Genomic DNA, 26,106 nt, shown 5'->3' with positions numbered 1-26,106 from the left:
TATAACAAAGAGAAATATATATATATATATATATATATATATATATACAGATATCTCTTCCTACGTCCACATGGTTTGAATATAAAAACTCAAAATTTCATCTCAACATTTAAATCGAGATAATTCATTTTACCTTGTATATTTGTATAGTTCAAATGCTCATCATGGAGCTTCGTCCCCATGGTAGACACTATATATATCCCTTGTAAATTGGCGTGGATAGCAGGTTGTTTTTCCCATAACCTATATGATCCTTAATGCGGCGCCAAAAATTACGTTTTGTCTTCCCAATATAGTATGCGCCACAGTCGCAAAACATGATATACACTATGCCTATTGTTTGGCAATCCACATAATGTCTGATTGAATGTAGTTGTCCATTGGGTAGATATAACGATTGGTTTTTGTAAATCCATTCACAAAATTTGCAACTCCCACAGCGCCATGTACCCGCTATATCTTCATTTGGTTTCTCCCTTTTGTCATCAAAATGACTTCTAATAACTCTATCCCTAATTGACTTTACCTTTTTGAAAGTTATTTCTGGATAATCCTTCAAGTATTTAGCTAGAATGTATGCTTAAAAATGATAACATTCTAACATTCTAGCTAAATACTTGAAGGATTATCCAGGATTAAAGTTACTAAATAGCTCTTTATTATTAAGTGTATAAATGTCCAATGTCATGTAATGTTGATGGCGAAATGCAGAAGCTCCTTCTCTTCCCTGCAGAAAATGTGCTATAGTGGAAGCAGTACAGTAATTCAATAAGAAGCTTAAGAGGATTTCCCTGCGTCTAGTGACAGGGCGGCGATGACCCACCCCTTAGGGGTGTTGGTGAGCGAACGTCACTTCCGCTCGGTCCCTCTGCTCGTTTCCGGCGCGTGTGCGTTCCAATGAACACCACGGCCGGATGTAAACACATGACATACTTCCGAGGCGCCAGAGGTAAGAGGCGAAGGCGGGAAAATGACGCACTTCCGGTGCGCAGCAACCAACAAACAAACACCTGAGCCTAATAACGGCCTGATGGGTTTGGAGATATATAGCTCATACACAAACACACTGATCATGGCGGGACGACTAGCAGGCTGGCGGAGGCATACGGCGCAGTAAGTTTAATGAAGATAATGACCCTTTAACTCACATATAACTCTCTGTGGGACTCATATATACTTATTTTGCATTTTCCCTAGTGCTTCTCCCTTGGATGAGATCCCCTTCTCTTCCATCTCCACGGGCTGAAGTTAACTATCTGTACCTACTGAAATAGACTACCAAGGCCAGAATATCCTAAATAGACATACAATAGCATGTGAGTAATATGTAGCTATAAAGATAGACAGAGTTATGAAGTTTTTTTTTTTTCAAAGCATAATTCATTATATACAGTATCTGGCCTGATTTTCAGTCTGCACCAAGACAACCCAGTGGGAATATTCCATTCAAATCTACAAGGGATATATATAGTGTCTACCATAAGGGGACGAAGCTCCATGATGAGCATTTGAACTATACAAATATACAAGGTAAAATGAATTATCTCGATTTAAATGTTGAGATGAAATTTTGAGTTTTTATATTCAAACCAAGTGGACGTAGGAAGAGATATCTGTGTATATATATATATATATATATATATATATATATATATTTCTCTTTGTTATATCTATCCTTAGCCGATATCAGCCGCCATACTGCTACTCTCTATCCCTGCCTGATCTTGTCGTTTGAAAGTATAGGTAATTATGACATAATATTATTTAATATAGAAAGGAAATTTATATGTGCTTTGGAGATTATATGCTCCCTATTGCTCTATATATACAGGTGGATCCACTCCATCTCCTCCCCCGCCTATCTTCCTCCCCTCCTCTCTATGATCACTATGGTTTACTGACGGCCACGGATTGCACAATTTTCTGCACGTTGAGAGGTGTGTCTTCTAGCATTTGATGCCTATTGAAATACTATGTTAAAGCTTATAATGTACAGTTTTGGACTAATTACGTGTTTTTGTTTTTACTAAAAGAAAACACATATACGTCTGAGGTCCAGAAGAAGCTAAGGCGAAACGCGTTGACCTCTTCAGACTATTACCATACTACCTACTATATGTAACTACTATAATGTCTGTATATCCAAACTTGATTCATAGAAAATGTGGATTTTAACACAGTTGAACTGTATATGTTGTGTTTTGTCTTTTTGTATTTGACTACTATTTTAATATGTGTTCAATAAAGTATACATGTTTTTTAAACAAACCAATTTTGCCTGCTTGACATGTGTCTTTAAAGTCCGCTATATATTCCTCTCATTGAACAAATTAGTTTGTATCAATGGTCCTTTTTTTAGTTAATAGGATTATGGAACACAAGGGATAGCTCTAAAATTTTCTCTCCAACTAATTTATGAAGTTTCTGGCGCTATACACATTTCTTTGTATTGTTTTTGGCCTGATATTACCTTTGTATTGGCTGCCTTTGGTTATTTAAGCGTGGCTATCTCCCCCCCCCCCCCCCCCCCAACTAAACTTAATAATGTACCCACTATTGTTGCTGCTCCTTGCTATTGGGCTTGTATTGTTGTTAGGGAGAGTTATACCCACTCTTTTGCAGCGATAGGTATACCTACATAGTTCCCTTCCACCCCCCAATGATGGTACCTAGGATTAAACCTTGTTCTTTACATACTGTAATTTGTATTTTTCTTTTCTATGTTAATTTGATTATTACGCTGCCATCTTTGGCAATACTCAGATTTGATATGGTATGTAGCCTGAGGCTCGGGTTATTGTATTATCTTTCCTATTGAACGTTGACTTTATTGCACCTCCAGGCCTCTTCATTTTGTGCCTTATACTTGTACCCGATTTTGAAACCAATAGAAAATAAAAATAAAAAAATGCACCCTACTCCCCAAAACACCTATTCTTACTAACCTGTGTTAGAAAGATGTATATACTTACCTACCTTCAAGCTGCTCCCGTTATGGGATCTCCCCTGGATCAACCAGCACTGACTGCAGAGGGAAGGAGAGAGCACTTGTCAATGGCTGGAATGCCTGAGTGGTGACCTCATTCACAGGCTTACTATGGCCCATCTGTTGTCGATGCTGCCTTCTCTCCCCTGTAGCCACCACTGGCTCACGCAGGGGAGCCAGATCACGTAACTGGACTGAAGCTGCCTGAAAATAGGTAAGTATATAAATCTTTCTTACACAAGTTAGTCAGAATATGGGTTTGGAGGGGGAAAAGAGCATTTTTTTTTCAAATAACAACTTTATTGATCATTTTTTTGTTAAAGACAGAGAAAAAAGGCATTTGAAGACATGACCACCATGGTTATAACGAATAGGAAACACTCAAGAATATGGTAAAAACAGTTGAAACAGCCATCGCAGTGGCAAACATCATACACGATTATGAGTAGTCTCAGCAAGAAAGGAAAAGAGGGAGGAGAGGAGAAGAGAGGCCAGGCCAACAAGTACACGGAGCCCCCCCGCCCCGTAAACTACCAGGGCTATATAGTGCCAAATATCTTTATTAGAAGGAGAAGTGATAATACTCAAGAAAAAAAAACATAAAAACAAAGGATTAGGTAAGAGAAAAGAGAGAAAATTTATAGAGGAAGGGAAAAGCGAAAAAGGGGAAAAGCAGAGGGAAGAGGTAGGGGTCATCGCTATGGCTCGCCAAAGAAGAGGGGGGAAGGGTTCTCGGGGTGGGTCCTCCTGAAGATGCCATAGTTCCCACACATGGTTGTGAATTTCCATTTTGCCCTGTATTCTATCATTCAGTTTCTCCATCAGTTCCACATCCTTGATCCTGGCATTCAAAGCATCAGGCGAAGGGGGAGAGCGTTTTTTCCAGGTAATAGCTATAAGGCAGCGTGCAGTCGTAAGGATATGGCATCAGCAGCTTTTTATAGGGTTTAGAAATAATTAGGGGGGGGATAGACCTAAGAGGAAAAATTTTGGTGACAGTGGAATAGGTTTTCCAAACAGGCGACCCAACAACTGTTGTACTGAGTGCCAGAAAGGGGAGATCAGCGGACGGGGTCCAGAATATGTGGAAGAGGGTGCCTTTATCCTTGTAGCAATGTCAGTATCCTATGCCTTTTGTAGTTGCAAACAAATTGCAGAAGATCTGCTTGCAGTTTTTTAATGTGTATATTCCAAAAAAGATAAGTGCTGGACAGCACCCCCTTTCCTGCGCTCGGAACCTGGTCCTCAGGCTGTTTCAATCCTGGAACTCGTACTGGTATTAGGCATCCATGATGGCTAGGCTTTGCTGCCCCTTACGACCAGGGTGGTCGACCAGACACTGAAAATACAAAGCAAAAGAAGGGCGCACCAGCCTAGCGCATTATCCTCAGCAAGTTTATTTGGATAAAATTGTTTAAAATCAAATACTCACAAACAAACAAGAAGTTCAGGCACATCAATTCCATACACCTGCCTCCTACCAGAGGATCAACGTCTTTACCAGCAACTTAAGGCTGAACTGCATGAGGTGGATAACAGAGTGTCCCATATTGAAAATAAGATGGGGGAGTTCGCTGCCACGTTCAATGACCTCGTAAACGCATACAATGACAGGGAGGATGTCCTCACTTGGATAAAGACACAGCTAGCAGACATCCATACACACTGTAAGCTCGAGCTTGCAGTGTGTATGGATGTCTGCTAGCTGTGTCTTTATCCAAGTGAGGACATCCTCCCTGTCATTGTATGCGTTTACGAGGTCATTGAACGTGGCAGCGAACTCCCCCATCTTATTTTCAATATGGGACACTCTGTTATCCACCTCATGCAGTTCAGCCTTAAGTTGCTGGTAAAGACGTTGATCCTCTGGTAGGAGGCAGGTGTATGGAATTGATGTGCCTGAACTTCTTGTTTGTTTGTGAGTATTTGATTTTAAACAATTTTATCCAAATAAACTTGCTGAGGATAATGCGCTAGGCTGGTGCGCCCTTCTTTTGCTTTGTAGTTTTTTAATGTGTGCAGGGGGCACAGGAATAGATAGCATTTGGAACAGGTACAGCAGCTTGGGGAGAATGGACATCTTATTGAAGCAATATGCCCCAGTAGAGAGATATGATGTTTCATCCACTGCTGTAATGTTAATCTAATCTGCTGATATAGGGGGGGGGGAGTTTTCTTTATACAGTGTAGCAAAAGTCGGGGTATTGTTAACCCCCAAATATTTTAGGTCAGTGGGTTTCCAGGAGTAAGGGAAACAGGATGCTAAGTGTCCAATTTCGTCCTTGGAAGTGTTAATGGGGAGGGCTTCCAATTTAGACGAGTTTATTTTGTAACCCAAGAGAGCTCTGTAAAGATCTAGTTCCGCATGCAGATTTGGTAGGGATGTCCTAGGGTGGGTCAGGGTAAGGATAATGTCGTCCGTGAATAGTGAGTTTTTAAATTCCCTCCCTCTGACCGGTATGCCCCTGAATGTCCGGATTCTTGCGAATAGACGCAGCTAGGGGTTTGACACATAATGCAAATAATAAAGGGGAGAGTGGGCAGCCCTGTCAGGTGCCATTAGTTACTTGGAATGATAAAGAGAGGGCATAAGGGGTTTTCACTTGAGAGGAGGGATTTCAATACAGATGTTTAAATATTTGTAAGAAGGCCCCTGTAAATCCAATATGACGTAATGTAGCGAACAGGAAGGACCAGCCAAGGCGATCAAAGGCCTTTTCCGCATCCAAACAAAGTATCAGGGATGCAGAGCCTTCCCAGTTCACCACATCAATTAAGTCTATGACCTTCCTAGTATTGTCTCCAGCCTGGTGGAGGGGGACAAAACCCACCTGGTCTTTTTGGATCAGGGACAGGTGATTGGTATTTTTGAATCTGAATTCAATAGGGCTATGGGCCTACAACTAGCACACAAGGAGGGGTCCTTATCTGGCTTTGGAATCAAAGTGATAAAAGATCTCTGGATGTCTGCTGGGATAGGGGTGTCCTGAAAAAAGTTGTTATAAAGACAGCACATGTAGGGGAGTAGCACAGGAAGGAAAGCTTTATAATACTCATATGGGAGACCGTAAGGGCCGGGAGCCATATGGGGAGGAAAAGATTTGATAGCCAGTTAGATTTCCTACATGGTAATGGTTGCATTGAGGGATAAGAGGTCCAAAGGCTGGAGTCGGGATACACCACTTTGTTAAAGATATTGATGCATGCGATCCATCAGGTCCTGAAAGGGAGGGTCATGAGAAATATTGGGATCATTGTATAGGCTTGTGTAAAATTCCTCAAAAGAGCGAATGATATCTTGGAGGTGAGAGAGTAAGCAACCCAACATATTTTTGATTTAATGTGGGGCTGTCAGATGGGTGCGGTCATGCAACTTTCTAGCTAGTAGGGAATGAGCTTTGTTGCCTTTATCATAGTACAGCTGCTGCAACTGGACCAAAGCCCTCTCCACTTGGTTGAGAGCCAAGTCTTTAAGAATCATGCATAAGCGGATAACCTTTTTAAGTAGGGATAGAGATGGGGTTAACTGCAACTGATGCTGTAAGGCCCTTAGTTCTTTTTCAGTTTGTAGCCTAGTGGCCAGAGCTCTCAGATGCTCAAGAGATACACTTTAGGAATGGTGTTTTCAGGAAAATAGAGCTTCAAAGTAGACTCCAGTTTAGACTTAGAGGGAGGATGTAGGAGAAGAAATTTATTCAATTGCCAGTGGCAGGGTTTGCGATTAGGGGTGCCTAAGGATAACATAAGCAAGATGGGGGCATGATCAGACCAAGAGATCGGGAATATACTCGTGGATTGGGCAATTCTAAGCGTAGGATTATTAAGAAAGGAGTAGTCTATACGAGAGTGCATTCGATGGGGGGCAGAGTAGAACGTGTCAATTCCCAGGGTGAAGAACCCACCAGGTATCAAAGAGAGCGTATCTTCTGTTGAGGTGATGAAAGAGACGCAAATCCCTAAGAATTCAGGATTGTGAGCCCTGGGGTTTTACCACATGGTGATTGAGAGCTGCAGAGTGGGATAGATTAAAATCTCCTCCCACAAGCAGATATTCACGGTCCGAGCAAAAAAGACGGGTGAAAACTCTAGTCAAGAACTTAATTTGTCAGACATTCGGGGCATATAAAATGCAGAAGGTGACTGCTTGCGTCTGCCAGGTACCTCGGAGGATAATGAAATGGCCCCGTGGCTCTATGTAAGTTTCAGAACAGGTGAATGGGAAGCCTTGCTTAAAGAGTATAGCAACACATGGATCGGAAGATTGATAGCCCCGGGGGATAGTATTTGGAAGCGAATGCGAGGGAGCTCCTCTTGTCTAAATGGGTCTCCTAGACCATAATACCATCAATCCCCGACTGTCAGAACTCCCTAATTGCCAGATGCCTCTTTCTGTTGGAGTTCAAACTATGAAGATTCAGAGAAAAAACCTTAATCATAGTGTTGGATAAAAAGGGTTAACATAGCAACAAGAAGGCAATGTAACAAACAATAATAACAAAGTAGAACAAGCCTTCAAGGCCTAGAACTATATATGTTCCTATATGTCCACCTGATCAAGATAATTATAAGGGGGACACAAAATGGAAGAGGAACGTTAGCCAATTAGTTTGAGGGGGGTAATGGGAAAAAAGCCGACCATTCTCACACCTCACCCAAACTAAGTCCAGTATGCGAGACTATCAGTGTGAATAACAAGAGCATAGCAACAAACAGTAAAAAAATATCAACTGAGGCAGATCCATGAGAAAGATATATAAGAGAAGTTAGTTCTGCAGACAGTTCACCCAATTTTGTATGTCGTAGACTTGCGAGAGGAATGTCCAAACCCCTAAAGCGTTTGGCTGGGGAAACCTTCTCGTGGTGTGGGAGGGGTGGACACAAGATCCCATTCCAGGAGCTGGGGGACAGGTAGCTCCAACACATCACAGAATGCGGCAAGATCTTCTGGATAGCGCAGCACTGCAGATTTGCCTTGGCGTTTTGCGGTGAGGCTGAAAGGAAATCCCCAGCGACAAGTGATATCTGCCTCTTGTAAGATACGCAAGAGAGCTTTGAGGAGTCTGCGTTTTTGGGGGATGATCCAGGAAAGATCAGGATATAGTTGAACCTAGGTACCTTCAAAAACCATCTTACGGGAAGAATGGGCTTTCTGCATGATGTCCTCTTTCAAAGGGTATGAGTGAATTCTGCAAATAATATCTTGCGGCTAAAAAGAGGAGCCTTTGGGTCGGAGAGCATGATAAGCACGGTCCATCTCGATGTGTTTAGTGGAGGATTTGCCCTGTAAGTTGTTAAATAGGGTCTGTGAAGTAGATTGTATATCTTCAGAACCATCCGGCAGACCTTCAGATCCATCAGGTAGGCCTCTCACACGAATGTTGTTCCTGAGACCTCTATTATCGAGGTCCTCAAAATGGCGTTGCATATCCCACAGTAGGAGGCGATGGTGGGCTCCTTGAAGTTGGGTACGGTGGACTGCCAATTTAGTCTCCTGGATCTCCTCCTCCGCCTGTCTGCAAAATGATTAAGATCCGTTTGGATTGCTTAAATTTCAGTGCGGCATGTGGACTTAACATCTATCAATTGCTTAAAGTCCTCTTTGGTAGGGATAACTTAAAGATAGGAATGCCAAGAAGGAGGTATCTGAGAGTTAGTTGTCGCATTTGCGCAGGCATGTGGGGGGAAGAAGGCAGCAGCAGAAGCGCCATTGGGATAGTGTGTCGAACTTGGTGTGCAGGCAGCAGGTGAGGGTCCCAGGGTTCATACCATGCCAGAGTATGTAGGGGGTGAGGAGGCAAAGGGGCTGAGTATTCCCCCTTGGAGTGGAGCAGAGGGACCCCTAACATGGTATAAGGCTTGGGGGGGCCCTACAGTACCCCTGGAGGAGCTTAGATCCTGGGAGCAGGGCTGCCTCTGTGATTTGGGGGAGGCAGGTGCCAATGTGGAGGCATGGAGGGAGGTGTGATCTTCCAGGTATCCCTCCAAGTGTGCTGGATGGATTGGGGGCAGCAGCGTTCCTCCCTGAGATGGAGAATCAGTGGAGCAAACTGATGAGGCAGAGGACCCTGAGCTTCCCCCTCCAATGCTCGGGTACAGGAAGGTTACGATGCAGGTCTCAGCAGGCATGGGAAAGCATCAGAGCATTGAGTTTAGGACCCGGGGGTCAGGGGAGGTGAGACCCATGCTCCATGGGGTACAGCTGTGAATGGGGCAATCAGTATGGAGGCACTCACCGAGGTCGCAGGCAGGCATCTGCAATCCAAGAGGCAATGTCAAAGAGTCCAGGGAAGCCCGATCACTCAGCGGGACTGGAGGTGAGTCAGTTGGTGTAGAAAAGGTACAGAGTGTGGCAGAGGAACCGGGAGGAAGTTGAGATGATCCCCTGGCTTTGGTGTGGTGAGTGGACATGAATATGCCCATGTAGTGGTGGGGGAAAGTCCTGTAAAGCTGAATGTAGCTGCGGGCTTGGGGAGAGCAGTTCCCCTAGGCGTCCATGCAGGTCGGCTTCCAGACAAACCCGGAAAGAGCATATTTAAGGTTAGTAAGATATAGCCTGGAATTACACTTTAATGCATTTACCTAACGCATTTAGTTAAAGCATAACTACAATTTTTAGAAAACTAAAGGGGACATTTACTTAAGTTGGTGAACACAGAATCTGGTACAGCTGCGCATATTAACCGATTAGCTTCTACCTTGTTCAATCTTGTTCAATCAAGTTTTGATAATCAGCCCTCATTGACATTGACCCCGGCCTGTAAAATTGTGCGACTTCATCTGAATACGCACAATTTCAAAGCTGCATTTCAGTCCAACTTCGAGGTCGACTTGAAAGACATCTGTACGGGTTCATGGCAAAAGTAGTGCATTAAAGCGGAGTTCCGGGCACAGATCTCATTTTTTGCTGAACATACCCCCGGGACAGTCAGGGCTAGCACATTCCACAATGGCTAGCCTCTGATCTGTCCCGGTTCGCACTTACCTGCAAGAAGAAATACTTACTTTGAAAATTTCTTCCACAGCGTTTCCATCTCTCTTGTGGGCAGCTGAAGCCGGCGCGGTCCTCTTCGGTGTCTTCTTCCGCATCTTCTTCTCCCAGAATGCGCCGCACCGGCCCCTCTCGTCACTTCCGGTGCGGCGCCGCATTCCTAAACAGCTTCTGGGCATGCCCAGAAGCTGTTTAGCAGGGGAATGCGGCGTCGCCTGGAAGTGACGTGCGGGGCCGGTGCCGTCGCATTGATTCCTGGGAGCGATGACGTTCAGCTCCCAGGAATCATCGCGAGGCAGGAAGTGACGGGGTGAGCCGCGGCGCTGGAGGAGGAAGTACCCTGAGGTGAGTATTTACGATCTTCGATTACAAGGTGAGTGTACAAAAAAAAAAAAAAATAACTATCCAATTCCTTTTCAGGTTATGTGTAGCTAGCGGAGGGGCACAAAAAAAAAATACCGATTTTGTGCCCGGAACTCCGCTTTAACTACTATTGGAAATCGGTGCTGCTCTGCAAAGTCTGTGTTGCACCAATTGGTACAGTGCCGTTGCCGGCAATAGGCTGTGATTTGTCAAATTGCATGTCAAATCGCGGGGACTCCAAGCTAGAAGCTAATTTGTTACTAGTCACAGCTGCACCAGATTTTGTGTGCAACAGTTTTTGTAAATCTCCCCCTCTGTGTTTCTCTGCAGCTATTCTTTAAAGATTACCTTCATATACCTTGCCTGGGGTCTTGTGGCAGGTCATGTGATAGTCTGAGATCTTTTCAGTATCCTCCTCTCACTGTGGTGGCTGTGGGGGGAGGTGGTCTTCAATACTGCAGAGCAATGATGGTGTTATGATGTCAGTACAGCTGTTTGCATTTTTGTACTATGAGCTGACTTGGAGAGGCACCCCCAGGGGGTGTGTCCATAACTGCCTGGGCTCACAGGAAGTGGGTTAAATGAAGCTTGCCATTATTCAATACAGAGGTGAATGGCAGTGGAGTTTCTGCAGGGACAGCGCAGAAAACAACATAAATGTTGCAGCAATAGATGCATTTTTTTTTTTTGGGTGGCTGAACAGGTTATTTAAATTAAAAAATATATATATTAAACTGGAGATCTGCTTCAAGGGAAATCAAATATAAATCAAATATATGTATTCCAAACTATGAGGCTTGTACAAGCTATCAATAATGGATGAATGCTGATAAACTTTTGGCACATGGTTTTCTGGCCTTTTGAATGCTCCGTGGAGTTTTACTCCTCCTACTGTAACATAATGAGAATCATTCTGCCTGCTACATTCTCTGTAGCACAGCCATCCATGTATTTAGCCATTGTTTTGAAATTCCACTTGCAATGTTTCTGTGGAACTACTTGTCATAAAGAGAATCAGAGATGTATTTTAAGTACTTTTTCTTCCCTACATTTCTTTTTTCACGCCGCTGCACACTAAATAAGTGAGAAAGAGCAGAAACGCCTATATAAATCGATAAGATAATAGATGTAGAAATAAAATATCCATGTTGTAATAAAATACATATTCATTCTTTTTTTTAGATTAACACAAAAATATGTGATGATCTTTATACCTGGTCTACCTGTAAGTTGTTTTGTTCTTGTAATACATACTGTCGCTTGTGCTCACACGAGACTTCTTTATATATATATATATATATATATATATATATATATATATATATATATATATACACATTTTCTAATTTGTTTTTGATAATGTGCTGTAATCTTTTAACCAGTGGTGGGATGTCCTGCCAAAAAGGAGCAAAGTCAAAAGAGTGCTTTGTATTTATGGGTACAGCTGCAAGGAGGTTGAAGTTAAGTATCTAATTGTCAGGCAAGAGTATTGTCAGGGATCTGTAACAGAGCTGACCAGATCTGTGTACCGTAGCTACACAAGGAAACTAAGACTAGACTGTATATAGTAAAGTGAATTTATTGATCATAAAGCAAAAAGAAATCCACACACCAGCAAATAACGAACATAAAAAATACATAAAAACCAAAACTAAGTAACAGAAACCTAACAAGCTAACTATATATACAGGTACAGTGTACAATGCATATACAGTATACAAGATGGGGAGTACAGGTCACAGGGAATCCCGGAGATGCAAGTAAGGGGGGAAAGGAAACAGGACTGGGAACAGGAACAAGAGGAGCAGGGCACAGGGTACAGAATGCAGAGGTAGAGCAGGAGCAAGATAAAACAGCATGCAGTATCTGGCAGCAAGCAAGACAAATCAAAACACTGATGCAAAGTGACCTAGCAGAGGAGATGCTTACAAAAACTGTAGCTACTGACTTTTAATAAACAGACACTCACCTGTCCCATGATCCAGCGCTGTGCTCACTCAAGCCGTTTTCTCCACCATCTTTGATTCCTGGCACCAGAATCTTAACTGTGAGTACCTGGCTGTTACACCCAGGTGCCCAATGCATATACACAAGCTCTGTGACATGTCCCAGAAGACTGTAGTGAGCGAGTGGGGGAGGAGAACTTGGGACAGTTGGGAGGAGGTACCTGTCAAAACCAGGTAAAAGAGGAGTGGGGGAGGAGGTCTTAAAGTGGAACCTCCCCTTTTAGGTAAAGCTCTGCTTTAAGTACCCTACCAACTACCAGCATCAGGGAGACTGATTAACTAGAGACTGCTGGCTACTGGGAGACACCCGCTGGTGAACAGTGGAACTACAATTTTCCACCCAGGGAACCACAGTAAAACCAGCAGGTGAACCAGGCCTTCATAAGCATGTTTCATAAACTGACCAAGGCAGGGCAAGCAGTGTTCATGCAGAGCTGAAAGACGGGCAAAGGTGAGGGCAGATGGTGTTCAGGCAAAAGAACACAGCAGGCCACAGACAGAAAAATAACAGAGACCAGTGACCAGGCCAGGGATTGATATATGTTCCAAAATCCATAAAGACATGTAGAATTCTTTTGTTTAGGCATTAGTATGGTCTGTTGAGCTTATGAACAGGCAAAAGTGCTGCATCTAAATATTGGCAGTAAAAGGCATAGGCATTAACCCAATTATAGCAATCCTAGCCTGAACAAAAAAACTCCACCATATAAGCAGGTTATGCATATAGAGAGCAGACAGCTGCGCCTAGTGGGAGCTACTGGCTCCTTCCCACTGCTGTAAATTCATTCTCCCTCTTTCATATTTACAGTCATATATAATGGTATGCATGCTCTCAGCCGCCATGTTGCTATTCGTTTGCTGCAGTTTAAACACATCACGGTAGGACACGATGAACAAAGGGGGTCAAATTCAGCCTCTAAACCACCATGTATTCTGTTCTATTAAAGTAAGTAATATTTTTATCATCCATCGAGGAACACAGGAATTCTGAAAAAGCCCCACTATATGCTGCTGCCTACAAGTGGTTTGTACACAACAGAAAAAAATGTTGAAGGCCAGATCCCATAAAACTCTGCCGCTAACCATCATGCTTCAGTTTTCTAGGAGGTTGGACACTGTTTCCTCACCTCTACTGAGAAAAACGTCAGGCTAGTACACTGTAGTTATTTTTTTCTTCAGTGGCTTTAATCAAGAGTTTGAAAATGCTGCTTGAGCTAGTCTGTACACAGCAGCTATTCAGTTGAACGTATTCATACTAAATGCTTTGAAGCCCATTCCAGGTTCGGTCGGACCGGAAGACTGTGGGTCTAGCCTGGAAACAACCTTAAAAACGCCTGGGCCCACTCGAAACTGAGCAAGAGCATTTCCTCTTTAAGAAAGGTTTATTAATGGGTAGTCTATGCCCAGTGTAGATGCTCCAGTGATCCACTGCAATGGTTAAAGGTGTAACCTACCTCTAGGGACATCACTTATAGAAAGTTTCATTTCTTCCTTAGATCTTAGTCTGAGCCCTATGTACTGCTTTGGTGGTAACTCTAAACTAATTATAAATATTATCAGATTGGACTATACTTCTTAGAGAACCATATTATGGAATGAGTGGAGTGGATGTTGGAAGCCATGCACTTTAGCTACTACAGTTTATTACAAATCTGAATGTTTGTCCCACATAGGACTGATACCTTCTGCAGCTCAAAGTCTAATTACCAGGAGGTAGCATATATTTCAGCTGCATTGTCAGCTTGTTTCCTGTGGAACTTATGGTTAATCAGGCCTCCCAAGGTTCCCTGCACTCTGGGACTCGGTTTCTGTCTTAGTAGGAGCCTGTCTTGCGGAATTATTCCCTAAAAGGGTATTCCCTCTCCTCCTCTGGGAAATTGGAAGGTAAACAAATGGTTCCACGCTATGGACCAAATGGGATATGTCTCTATAGCTGTTGCCCCCAACATACTTGATGTCAAGTATGAAAAAGAAGAAAGATCGGTGGATTTGGTGCTGCTAAAAATGTGTGAAAAATAAGTAGTCATTCACAGTGTAATGATAGTAAATGTGCTATGCACTTCACAAAATACAGTATGTGACAAAAAAAGTAAACTAATTTGTATTGCAGAACCCTAATCAACGCTTTTCAATAGCAAATAATGAAAAAAAAAAAAAACAAAAGGTGTCAAACATGCACAAATTAATTACCAATTAAGTGCTCCAACATTAAAGTGCAAGGTGCTATCATTGAGAAGTCCATTAGTGGTTCAACACGAAGACCATTAGTGATTCAATATAAAGTGACAAATGCCAGATGCAAAGTCTTTAAACAAATCGGGTGAAAATAATGCTGCAAAAGTTCACACAATCGAATGGTGTACCCGTGTCTCACTCGTGCTCCCCCCTTTATCGCTGCACTCACCAGATAAATTTCCCCACCGGGGGGTAACCCGCATTCACAGTACCAATGACTGTAGATGGATCTTTATCCAAATGGATGCCTTTAATTCCTTAATGTCCTCTTGCTTTTACATAGACATCAAACTTTGTCTGTGCATCCGAGGTGCAAACAGCTGGATCAGTGGTTACATTAACAGCAAAGCTTGAGATGTCAAGCTCATAAGGAACCTCAGCACAATGTAGATGTGCAAGGTACATGTAGTGTGTTTGCCTTCAGGAGAGTTTGCTTCATAACTGAAAAGTGTGGAGGGCCCGGGTCCTCCAAAAGGAGTGGTTCCTTTTGTGTCCTACTGTGGCTGATTTTCAGTTTCTTTGGAAAGTCCCACAAAATGTCTTCCCTGCTCCTGCCCTTAATCAGGTGACCAGATAAGCCCTGCAGATGGTTTTCCCTGTCAGGTTTTAGAGACACCACTGGACAGATGGCTCTGCTTGCACTACTCATCCGGTTATTCAGCAGTGTTCTCCACTGCAACACACCAGGTCACGTGCCACCATCTTCTTCTGACATCACCGGGGTTGCCAGATGTATCCCCTGGGTTGTGCAGTGGACCTGTGAGGATGATCATGCACTATGTCATCAGGCGGGCAATTGCAAAACCATGAATGAGCAACCAGCCCCACTGATGACATGTTGCATGAGCTGTAGGGGGTATTTTAGGAAGATGCAGACACTGTACAGGTCCTTCTGGCCTAGGCCAGAAATTAGGAAGTGCAACAAAGCGTCCCAACAAAAAATATTTTCCTCTCATGAAAGAAAATTCAATTCTGTGAGAGGGGGCCAGTGGAGATTGATATAAAGTTGATGAAGAGGGTAAAATTCCACTTAAGGTGGTTCTATTGGGGTAGTCTCCAACTCCTTAGGTCATTGATCATTCACCCTGAGAAATTATGCTAGTTTTATATCTGGATTGTTTCCTATGAAATTAGCTGAGACACCTTCCAATGTTCTTTGTATTGACCATTCATGTTGCTTGTCTGTTCCTGCTGGAGGTTGATTTAGTTCACGGCTGGTGCAGACTCAGTGTCCTTCAAGGTAGTCATAACCTTTGGCAGCAACACTTGTCCTTGTCTGAGCATGAGGCTGATTCTCCTTCCCCTGGATTGTTAGAAGTTCTCCTGTCATGTTTAGAACCTCACCTGTTCTAGTTCAGGTTTGGGCATTGGTCCTTCTGTTTGTTGCAGGCACAGCTGTTTCAGCGTTTTTAAATTCCTATGTCCCTCAATAGTTGATAGAAAAAATGAAAAAATATATATATTTTTTTAACTTCCTGTAAAATCCTTTTCTTGGATGTCTATCAAGGGACACAAGTCCCGTCCCTCTTTGTTTATTAACCTTATTTATTGCTTGCTCACAAAAATGAGAAATGATAGTTAAAGCCAGGGTTATTTAGGGGCTGAGCTTTAGGGGGTTTTTTTCTGTTTGCCAGTGTCCAAACCTCTTGTAGGCAGCAGCATATAATCTGTTTCATAATTCTGAAATTCCAGCGTCCCTTGAATTTAAAAAAATAATAATTTACAGTACTTTATTTTTACTGAGCTGCATTTGATGTGCATTTCAAATGCATGTTAAATACAAGAACACAAATCCCGTCAACATGAGCCCTTACCCATAATTCTTGTCTCAGGGATCACCAATCACTTGAAAAGGAAGTGATAGGAACTCTTACCCAACAGGGTCTGGTCACAGGCAGTACTAAAATCCTTCTTTCTGTTCCACTGTGTATGTGCTTAATTGTACTTTATATGCTTCTAATTTTCATTACAGGCAGTGTTTCTTCATCAGCTGCAATCAAAATATTTACAAAATCAGGTACATTTATATGAAGTTGAGAGTACATTATATGGCTAACAGATTATCTCTATTTGCAGGCATTTCTCCTATTAAACAATTTGAAATTTGTATATGTGTTTTTTTAGCATCAAAATAATTGGCTATAGACTGATTATTAATCTCTGAGCCAGGTGCTTGGGGTCCTTAACCCCCTGACAGTTCACGTCTTTACTTTGGATACAGACTTAAAGGCATGCCAAATAGGTTGTCTCTCCCAGCATCTGTTCACACTTCCTATTTTTTCACTTTTTCCTATTTTGTTCTTATAGTATCTTTAATCATGGAAATTCATGGCGCAAAACACGTAAACATGCTTTAAAATACACTGGAACTTAATTATGATTAATATGTGAGTTAGTTGCTATGGGTTATGTATTTCAACAATGTGCCATTTAATAAAAAGAAGGGGATTGGACACCACATTTTATAAATACTGTATATATAGAGAAAGCACCAAGAATTGTGGATTTCCTCAGTACCCCAAAGACATAGAATAAGCAGCTTTTAACCACTTAAGGACCAAGCCTATTTCTGACACTTGTTGTTTACAAGTTAAAATCAGTATTTTTTGGTGGAAAATAACTTGGAACCCGCAAGCATTATATACATATATATTTTTAACAGAGACCTTAGAGAATAAAATGGAGATTGTTGCAATACTTTATGTCACACTGTATTTGCGCAGCAGTCTTACAAGCACAATTTTGTTGGAAAAAATACACTTTTTTGAATTAAAAAATAAGACAACAGTAAAGTTAGCCCAATTTTTTTCTATACTGTAATGTGAAAGATAATGTTACACGGTGTAACATTATCTTTCACCGAGTAAATTGATACCTAACATATCTTGCTTTAAAATTGTGCATGCTTGTGGAATGGCGACAAACATTGGTACCTAAAAATCTCCATAGGCGACGCTTTCAAAATTTCTACAGGTTACGAATTTAGAGTTACAGAGCAGGTCTAGGGCAAAAATTATTTCTCTCACCTAATGATCGCAGCGATACCTTATATGTGTGGTTTGAACACCGTTCACATATGTGGGCGCGACTTGCGTATGCGTTCACTTCTGTGCGTCAGCTCGGAGGGACGGGGCACTTGAAATTTTTTTTTTTCTTATTTATTTTCCTTTTTTTTTCTTTTTTTATTTATTATTACACTGTCCCTTTAAAAAAAAATGTTTTTGATCACTTTTATTTCTATTACATGAAATGTAAACATCCCTTGTATTAGAAACAAGCAGGACAGGTCCTCTTTAATGTGAGATCTGGGGTCAAAAAGGCCATCTTGGCCTCACTCGACTTCCTGCACAGCACCTGAGAGGACCAGATCGTTTTCCCCGACGGCTCTGGTGAGCGTGGAGAACAACTGGGAAGTGGCAGAAGGGGGGTGGGCACCTCTTCCGCCGTCCTTAAAAGTGATCCTGCGGCAAATTCCGCGCTGGGATGACTTTTATGTTAAAGAGGACCGCAGTGTAGAGAAATATCGGGGTTACGGCAGCTATCTGTGCCATAACACCAGTATTTAACGTCAAAGTAGAACCCTTAATACACAGTGGGCGGTCCAGAAGTGGTTAAAATATGAGAGAGCGAGAGAGATCTGCAGGAGGCAGATGTATTCCGCAACAGCACAGTAGGAAGCTGATCCCAAGGAAGCTTGACCAAAGGACACTTGTGTTGGTCTGAGGAGCAGACCTAAGGCCTAGACGGGAGGCCTGAATCAGCCATATGGCATGTGAGTAAGCCAGGTGGCTGATTTTAACAAATATACAGTAATGGTAATGGTACAGTAAATTGCTGTTTTGTGAACTTTCTTTATAACTTTAAATATAAGTGGGTTGCCCTTAAAAATGCAGTCTGGACTGGCACTACTTCTTTAAATCGCATGCACCACTTGAGTTGAATCGCCCCGAAACGTTACAGTGCTTTTTCAAGACGAATGAGGGCATGAAAAATCGAAAAAGGAGCAAGGCATATACATAAACAGTAAAGCATACAGTGATATACATACAACCAAATTTCAGCAATGGTAATTACATATGGGGGGGGGGGGGCAGTTATGAGAGTGGCTAGAAGAGCTTATTCAAATCCAGAAGATAACAACTGTGGCTAAGAGCCCATAACTGGGGACCAAACTCTCCCTGGGGGCGGCGTTGGGAACCAATGTCAGCCGAAGGGCACTGTCAGGATCAGTGTCATTACGTGGGTCACCTACTGGTGGCACTGTTGTTCCTGGAACTGAGGTGCGCAGTTCCAGGGCCCACCAGCGAGTGTCTCCCAGCAGCTGGACTGTTCTTTTAATTAAGCTGCACCTGAGGAGGACTGCTGAGGGAATATAAGCCCGCCCTTCTCTGAGGCTCAGTGCTTCAGTATTTTCTCTGCTAGCCGTGTCCCTGTCTGAGCCTGATCCTGAAACCTGTATTCTGATCCTGAAACCTGTATCCTGAAACCTGTATTCTGATCCTGAGTCCTGTTCCCTGTACCCTGCTTCCTGTACCTGGCTCCCTGCTTTCCTTGTCTCCTGTCCCTGTCCTGCTATTGTTTGCTCCATCCTTTTGTATATAGGTTGTTAGGTTCTATTGGGGTTTTGTACTGTTATTTATATTTTGTTTACTTGTTTATGGTCACTGTTGTTGGTATTGGAGTATGTAATTTTGCTTAATAAACTTATTTACACCTTTATCCATCTGGGTCCTGATTCCTTGGTGCAGCCAACTGATCTGATCACCCTTGCTGGATGCCTGCATGTGGTATCTCTGACAGAATACTGAAGCCACTAACGATCAGATCGGTTGCACCTGGGAATTAGGCATTTTCTGGTTGTTGCAAGATGCAGTCAGAGGAGGTCTTTTATTTTTCTTTGCTTGTAACAGAAGACAGGGAATATTGTCGCCAAATTTTGAAAACTTACACTAACGAGCAGTTGTTGGAATCCATCCGTCTGGCACACTCGTTTGTTGACCAAGGCAGAGTTTTGTTCAAAGAGATTCAGCCACTTATTCAGCTCTGTGCAGAGTTGGCTTTATCTAATACCCCTAAGGGTGGTGATGATTATTCTCCTCCTTTTAGTGTCTCTCAGGTGGTATCTCTTGTTTGGCTCTTGGAAGATGATAAACCCTTTTTTATTGAACATTATTCAGTGTATTCTCCAGAGGCCCTGTTGGATTGTATGAATGCTGTATATTCTCTAATCAGGCAAGGGGGTTGTAAATTGAGTTTTGTTCAGCCCTTACTGCAAACCTGGTCAGATCTTTCCAATTTAGCATCAGCTAACTCACACCAATTCACTTCTGCCTCTGGACACCAGTTTTCTCAAAGTTTCTCCTCTCCGTTACCCGTAGCAACCACAGCTGCAGTTAGGTATGGTTTGCTTTCTACTGCTTGTTCATATCCTGGCTTAACGAGTTGCACTTTTCCTGCATTTAACCCTGTGAAAACTTCCTCTACTACTCTGTTGCCCCTAGCAACCTCTCAGAAATTCTCCTCTGTAACTGTCTCTCCTTTTCCACCATCTCCCAATACTGCCATTTCGCTTCCATCTACTTCACAATCTATTCATAGCCCTGCAACCACTAGCAAGATTCCTGTATCTAAACCTAAAAAGAAAAGGAGATTTTTCCCAACACATACAATTATACCTGTTACCCAGTCTGCTGATCCAGTGCCTGTTTCTCAGCCTGCTGTTCCAGTGCCCACTGATCTGGTGCCTCCTACTGAGCCCGCTGATCCAGTGCCTGCTGATCCACTGCCTCCTACTAAGCCTGCTGATCCAGTGCCTTCTACTGAACCTGCTGATCCAGTGCCCGCTGTTCTGATGCCTGTTGTTCCAGTGCCTGCTGATCCAGTGCCCACTGATCCGGTGCCTCCTACTGAGCTTGCTGATCCAGTGCCTGCTGTTACAGTGCCCGCTGATCTGGTGCCTCCTACTGAGCCTGCTGGTCCAGTGCCCGCTGATCCGGTGCCTCCTACTGAACCTGCTGGTCCAGTGCCCGCTGATCCGGTGCCTCCTACTGAGCCCGCTGATCCAGTGCCAGCTGATCCCGTGCCCGCTGTTCTGGTGACCACTACCCAGTCTGCTGACCCAGTGCTTGCTGACCCAGTGCCCGCTGACCCAGTGCCTGCTGTTCCGGTGCCTCTTACTCAGCCCGCTGATCCGGTGCCAGCTGATCCCGTGCTTGCTGTTCCAGTGCCCGCTGACCCAGTGCTTGCTGTTCCGATGCCCGCTGACCCAGTGCTTGCTGTTCCGGTGCCTGCTGACCCAGTGTTTGCTGATCCAGTGCCTGCTGAGCCACGGTCTGCCGCCCTGTTTGATGTGCCACTGTCTGTTGCCCAGCCTGGTGTGCCACTGCCGGATATCCTGCATGCCGCTGGCGCTCCCCTGCTTGATGTCCAGCTTGCCTTCAGTCCCAGTGTTGGGACATGTGTTGCAATGAGGGCAGGTGTATCCCTAATGTTACGCCTCTTCAGGAACTTGACCCGTGGGGTGCCTAGACGGCTTCCAGACCCTGGTGGTGGGGCACATGATCAATTGCTGGACTCTGGTGGCACGCCTTCCGGCAAGTTAAAGGACTTTGGCCTAGAGAGTGCTAGAAGACCCACAGACATGGAGGGGAGACCTTTTTATACTTTCGGGGTAGAAGCACAATGGAGCGTCCGGAGGCCGCTCCTTAAAGGGGGGGAACTGTCAGGATCAGTGTCATTACGTGGGTCACCTGCTGGTGGCACTGTTGTTCCTGGAACTGAGGGGCGCAGTTCCAGGGCCCACCAGCGAGTGTCTCCCAGCAGCTGGACTGTTCTTTTAATTAAGCTGCACCTGAGGAGGACTGCTGAGGGAATATAAGCCCGCCCTTCTCTGAGGCTCAGTGCTTCAGTATTTTCTCTGCTAGCCGTGTCCCTGTCTGAGCCTGATCCTGAAACCTGTATTCTGATCCTGAAACCTGTATCCTGAAACCTGTATTCTGATCCTGAGTCCTGTTCCCTGTACCCTGCTTCCTGTACCTGGCTCCCTGCTTTCCTTGTCTCCTGTCCCTGTCCTGCTATTGTTTGCTCCATCCTTTTGTATATAGGTTGTTAGGTTCTATTGGGGTTTTGTACTGTTATTTATATTTTGTTTACTTGTTTATGGTCACTGTTGTTGGTATTGGAGTATGTAATTTTGCTTAATAAACTTATTTACACCTTTATCCATCTGGGTCCTGATTCCTTGGTGCAGCCAACTGATCTGATCACCCTTGCTGGATGCCTGCATGTGGTATCTCTGACAGGCACTATAAGATTGAGACTAAATAGAGACAATTACATTTACCAGAAATATAATTAAAAATCCAATTCCTGAGGCACACATATAGGCCCAGGAGAGGAGAGAAATAGGGGATATACCTACCCCTAATATGGGAGTATTGCACACAAGCCAGTAAGAAGGTATAGTCAGGCTAGATATTTAGCAGAGTCAAAAAAAAAACATCCAAAACAAGAGATATCCCTCAAAAAGTTGAATAATCTCAGAAAAGATAAAGTAATACTATTACAAAGGAAGCCCCATAGTAAAGGCCAGCCCACTATAAACACTCATATTGCCATCAGGGACAAACCAATACTATACAAGAGTTCAATAAAAGGCCTACTGATAAATAAAATGTTCACAACGCCACCCTCCAGTATTGCCTCCGATTACCAGCAGGTGAATGAGCTACTCCTTTTTTATGGCTCCAACCCAGCACGCCAAATGCCGGCAAAAGCTGGTGTGTGACATCACCGGACTAGACGGGGATCTTAAAAGCTGCTTATCCTATGTCTTTGGGATACCAAAAAAATCCATGATTCTTGCTGCTTTCTTCATATGGGTTATATTTACCTTGCTTTACGAATAAACCTGTTTTTCGTTATTACTTAAAAAGTTGTGTAGAATGACACAAACATACATTTTCCTTTTTTAGGGTATTTTATGGCCTCAGTTTTTTACTGGTATAGCAGCATGCCTCGTCAATGTTGTTCTCAATGTTATTTTCATCTACATCTTTAAACTAGGAGTGGAGTAAGTATGTCACATATATTTAAGTCTCATTCGTATACCCTAATTACAATCATTTTACAAAAAATTGTTCAAGTCATTTTACAAATGAAAAGTAGCATTGTTGATAATAGATAGATACTGTTTCAATATTGCTTGTATAGACAGTGACTGGAGGAAGATGCTTCTTTCAACTCATGACCATTCGGACTATACTAAACTTTTAATGAGTGAAATTTGATTGCTTCTGCAGAAGCTATCACTAAGGCTGCTTAGCAAAACACATTAGCTTTTGTACCACTGTTCTAACCATAGACATGTAACAATAAATAATTTTGTGTAGAGTCAAGCTCTTGCGTTTTATAGTAGTTGGAGGCTTTCACTTAGTGAAGCCATAGGTGTTTATCTGTGTTTTATGAAAGTGACTGAAAGTTCTGAACCTGGAGACAGTGAGCATGAAACCTGGACATTTAGAGAAGGTCAGAAATGGCAGCCTTCAGGTTTCTCTCATAGCAGGTTTACTATAAATATATAGGTGTGCATTTAAAATAATGGCAACAAGACCTAGCCAAGTTGAAATTCAAAGTTACTTAACCCTCATCTCTGGTATTGCTAGGTGTAATGTCCCCATCCTTTTAGAATGATTCCTGGGGAATACAGAGCAGAAGAAATCTCAGAAGATGACACTCCAATCCATTGCAAGAGCATCTTCTGGTGAGAATTATGGTGCTCTGTATTCTACAGAATCTGTCCAAAAGGAATGAGACTTCATCCGCATCTAGGTGCAACGGGTGCGAGACAGGGGTAAGATAAGTATAAATCTAACATTTTCTTTATAGGTACTGTACATTATACATTAGAATTACTAACATTAGGTGCATGTTTTCAAAGGGGGAAGATGCCCAGACAGTGTAAGTGGAGCTTGCATTTTCCTGCAAGGTCTACTTTAATCAAATGCGTTTTTGTACTTAGTAAATTGCCTAATATAAGGAAATACTGTGTATATGACCATGATAATAAGTTATTTGTATGTTTAATTTTTTTTCAGAGGCTCAGCTTGGGCAAACACAGTTTCTCAGTGGACAATGTCACTTTCACTTTTTCTATACATAGTTGGTAGAAAAGTGTATGTGGAAACATGGGGAGGTATGTTACATTGTTACCTCGAAAAAGCAGAAATATTCTGTGATCAAAGCAATAGGTTTACTACTGTCACTGCTTCCTAAGCTGCAAGTTTTGACCATCCCTTTTCTCCCCACTGCTACCCTTCAATGACTGAAGAGAAAATAAAAAAAAACAGAACTGAAGAGTTGAAGAGTGGGGTGCTTAGAACAAAAGGGTACTTAGTGCCTGCAAAGTGTATTTAACCATTAATATTTAGCACAAGTAATGACGAAAAATAATGATATACAAAATAATTTATAAATATGAAAACATTAAATCATAATAAAATAAAATTGATCAAAAACGATTGTAGTTCCTTTCCTCTTGCGCCTTGGAGGCACCGCCAACTGACTGACTTGATATCTAAACTAGAGCACAAACTGCGCTCTTTAAATGACCTCATACCTTAAATCTATGTGTAGACAAATCCCTGACTCTAGACCTCTGTCATCACAGATGGTGTTAAGCACTTACTCAACGACTGTTCCTTATTACATTAGTGAATGGGAGAAGGAGCATGGACTGGATTCCCCCCCAATTCAAAGGATTATTAAATTGACTCACACTTCCTCTATTAGTTTCGGTATAGGACCCCATCCTGCTTAGCCCAGATGTTCCCTAGTGTTAGTGATCAATGCTGGAGGGACTGTGCCCAGCGTGGCACATTTCTCCATATTTGGTCCTGGGTATTTGGGAAGCTATCACAACCCGGATAAAGAAATGATATCTTGTGCCGATCACTAGCTTCTCATTCCAGTTCCTTTTCTATAGAATTCCATCAATACAGGTTTTCAAAAGGAGTGTACTCCCCCACTTGCTAAATGTGGCAAATTCCCTGATCCCAATACTCTGGAAGCAAACTGCAGGTCCCACCTCTTCTGTTTGGAAAAGGGAGGTAGATACCCAGGCAGAACATTGGGTATATATGGTTAAAAATCAACAAGAGAAATTTAGAGATGTTTGGAGGGGGTGGATGTTTTATTCGACAAATACCTTTTCCCTGGGGTTTTTTGTTCAGCTTATGGTTATCCTCTATGTGGCATTATGACATAAGTCTGGTACACACGACTAGCTCAGGTCAGAGCCGCTTCACTAACAATCCGATGTTAGTAAAGTGATCTCCCCTGCTGTGCTATTGTGTTCTGACAGGGGGATGCCCCCCCACCAGAACACTTCAGTCAGCACTCTCAGCCATTGCCCAAGAGGGCCGACCAGGAGCCAGTCAGCAGACCTTTTTCAGGCATGAGCCTTCGACAGAAGCTGGACATTCTGTCGGATCGGCTGCCATACACACACGGGTCAAATATTGGCCGGTTTCTATTGAACCGGCAAACATTCGGCCCATGTGTAATAGGCTTTATTCCCACTTATTGAAATTTACAATACCCGGGTGATAATTTGTAGGTAATGCCCTCTCTTTTTCTCATTTCCTCTTTTCTTTCTCCTCTCTCCATCCCACTTACTCCCCTCTCTATAATTCCTTTCATGTTTATCATTTTTCAAAATGGTAATGTATGCCTTAGAACCAGATGTCTTCACTTGTTATATACTGTATGTCATACTGTATGATATACATCTCTTGAGAATGATTGACCCGTTACTTTTGTAATATTTGAATTAATAAATAAAACTTAATTATACAAGAAAAAAAATGGCAGTTTTGCAAGTCAAATCAAAAGGTTTACTGTAATGGTGGATCTGCCAACACTGCCTTCGCTTCATTCCCCAACATTTCATTCAACCCCTGAGATTTCTAAATATTGGGGAAAATGTGATTAATGATTTCATGCCCCGAATGAAAGCACTGGATATTAGTTGTTTAGGCACCTAATGGTGTCACATGGGGTGGGCAATCTCCTTAGCCTTGCCATGACACATTTCGTCTTGGATCTTGTAATGGCCTTTCTGTATTCCTTCTAGTAGACAAACATAACGATGGGGTAACAAAAGTAAGGTAAATATAAAATAACTGGCTTGATTGCAGAGGCAATGCACAGGTTTATTTTAAGGTTACATATTTGCCAATGAAAGGGTTAAAGCAGAGTACCAGTTTCCTGTAAAAAAATAAAAATAAAATTCAGCAGCTGCAAAAACTGTAGCTGCTGACTTTTAGAAAACAGCCACTCCCCTGTCCCACGATCCAGTTATGGGCTCACCCCAATTGGTTTCACCTGCTGCCTTCTTTCCTTGGTGCCGACATCTTCACTATGGGCACCCGGCTGTGACAGCTTGTGGCTTTACAGCCAGGTGCCGACTGCGCATGCGCAAGCAGGACTGGGCATCGTGAATGGCAGATGCAGTCTCCTGGGACCTGTCA

The 26,106-nt window shown here is 42.8% G+C and overlaps 1 protein-coding gene across 1 annotated transcript in view; it reads left to right on the top strand.

Moving 5' to 3' along the window:
* LOC309546692 (multidrug and toxin extrusion protein 2-like) overlaps positions 1–26,106 on the top strand; it is a gene marked incomplete at both ends in the record, with an annotated part of 151,864 nt that overhangs the window by 68,081 nt on the left and 57,677 nt on the right. Inside the window, 4 exons of the mRNA XM_082246406.1 lie at positions 11,520–11,562; positions 16,551–16,595; positions 22,552–22,649; positions 23,674–23,771. Of these exons, the coding sequence (XP_082102532.1) occupies positions 11,520–11,562; positions 16,551–16,595; positions 22,552–22,649; positions 23,674–23,771 (284 nt within the window). The remainder of the gene's footprint in view (positions 1–11,519; positions 11,563–16,550; positions 16,596–22,551; positions 22,650–23,673; positions 23,772–26,106) is intronic.

The sequence above is a fragment of the Pelophylax lessonae genome (genome assembly GCF_965119305.1).
Source record: "Pelophylax lessonae genome assembly, chromosome: 2".
Taxonomy (NCBI): Eukaryota; Metazoa; Chordata; class Amphibia; order Anura; family Ranidae; genus Pelophylax; species Pelophylax lessonae.
Note: the sequence above shows the minus strand (reverse complement) of the source record. Positions and strands in the feature narration are given on the sequence as shown.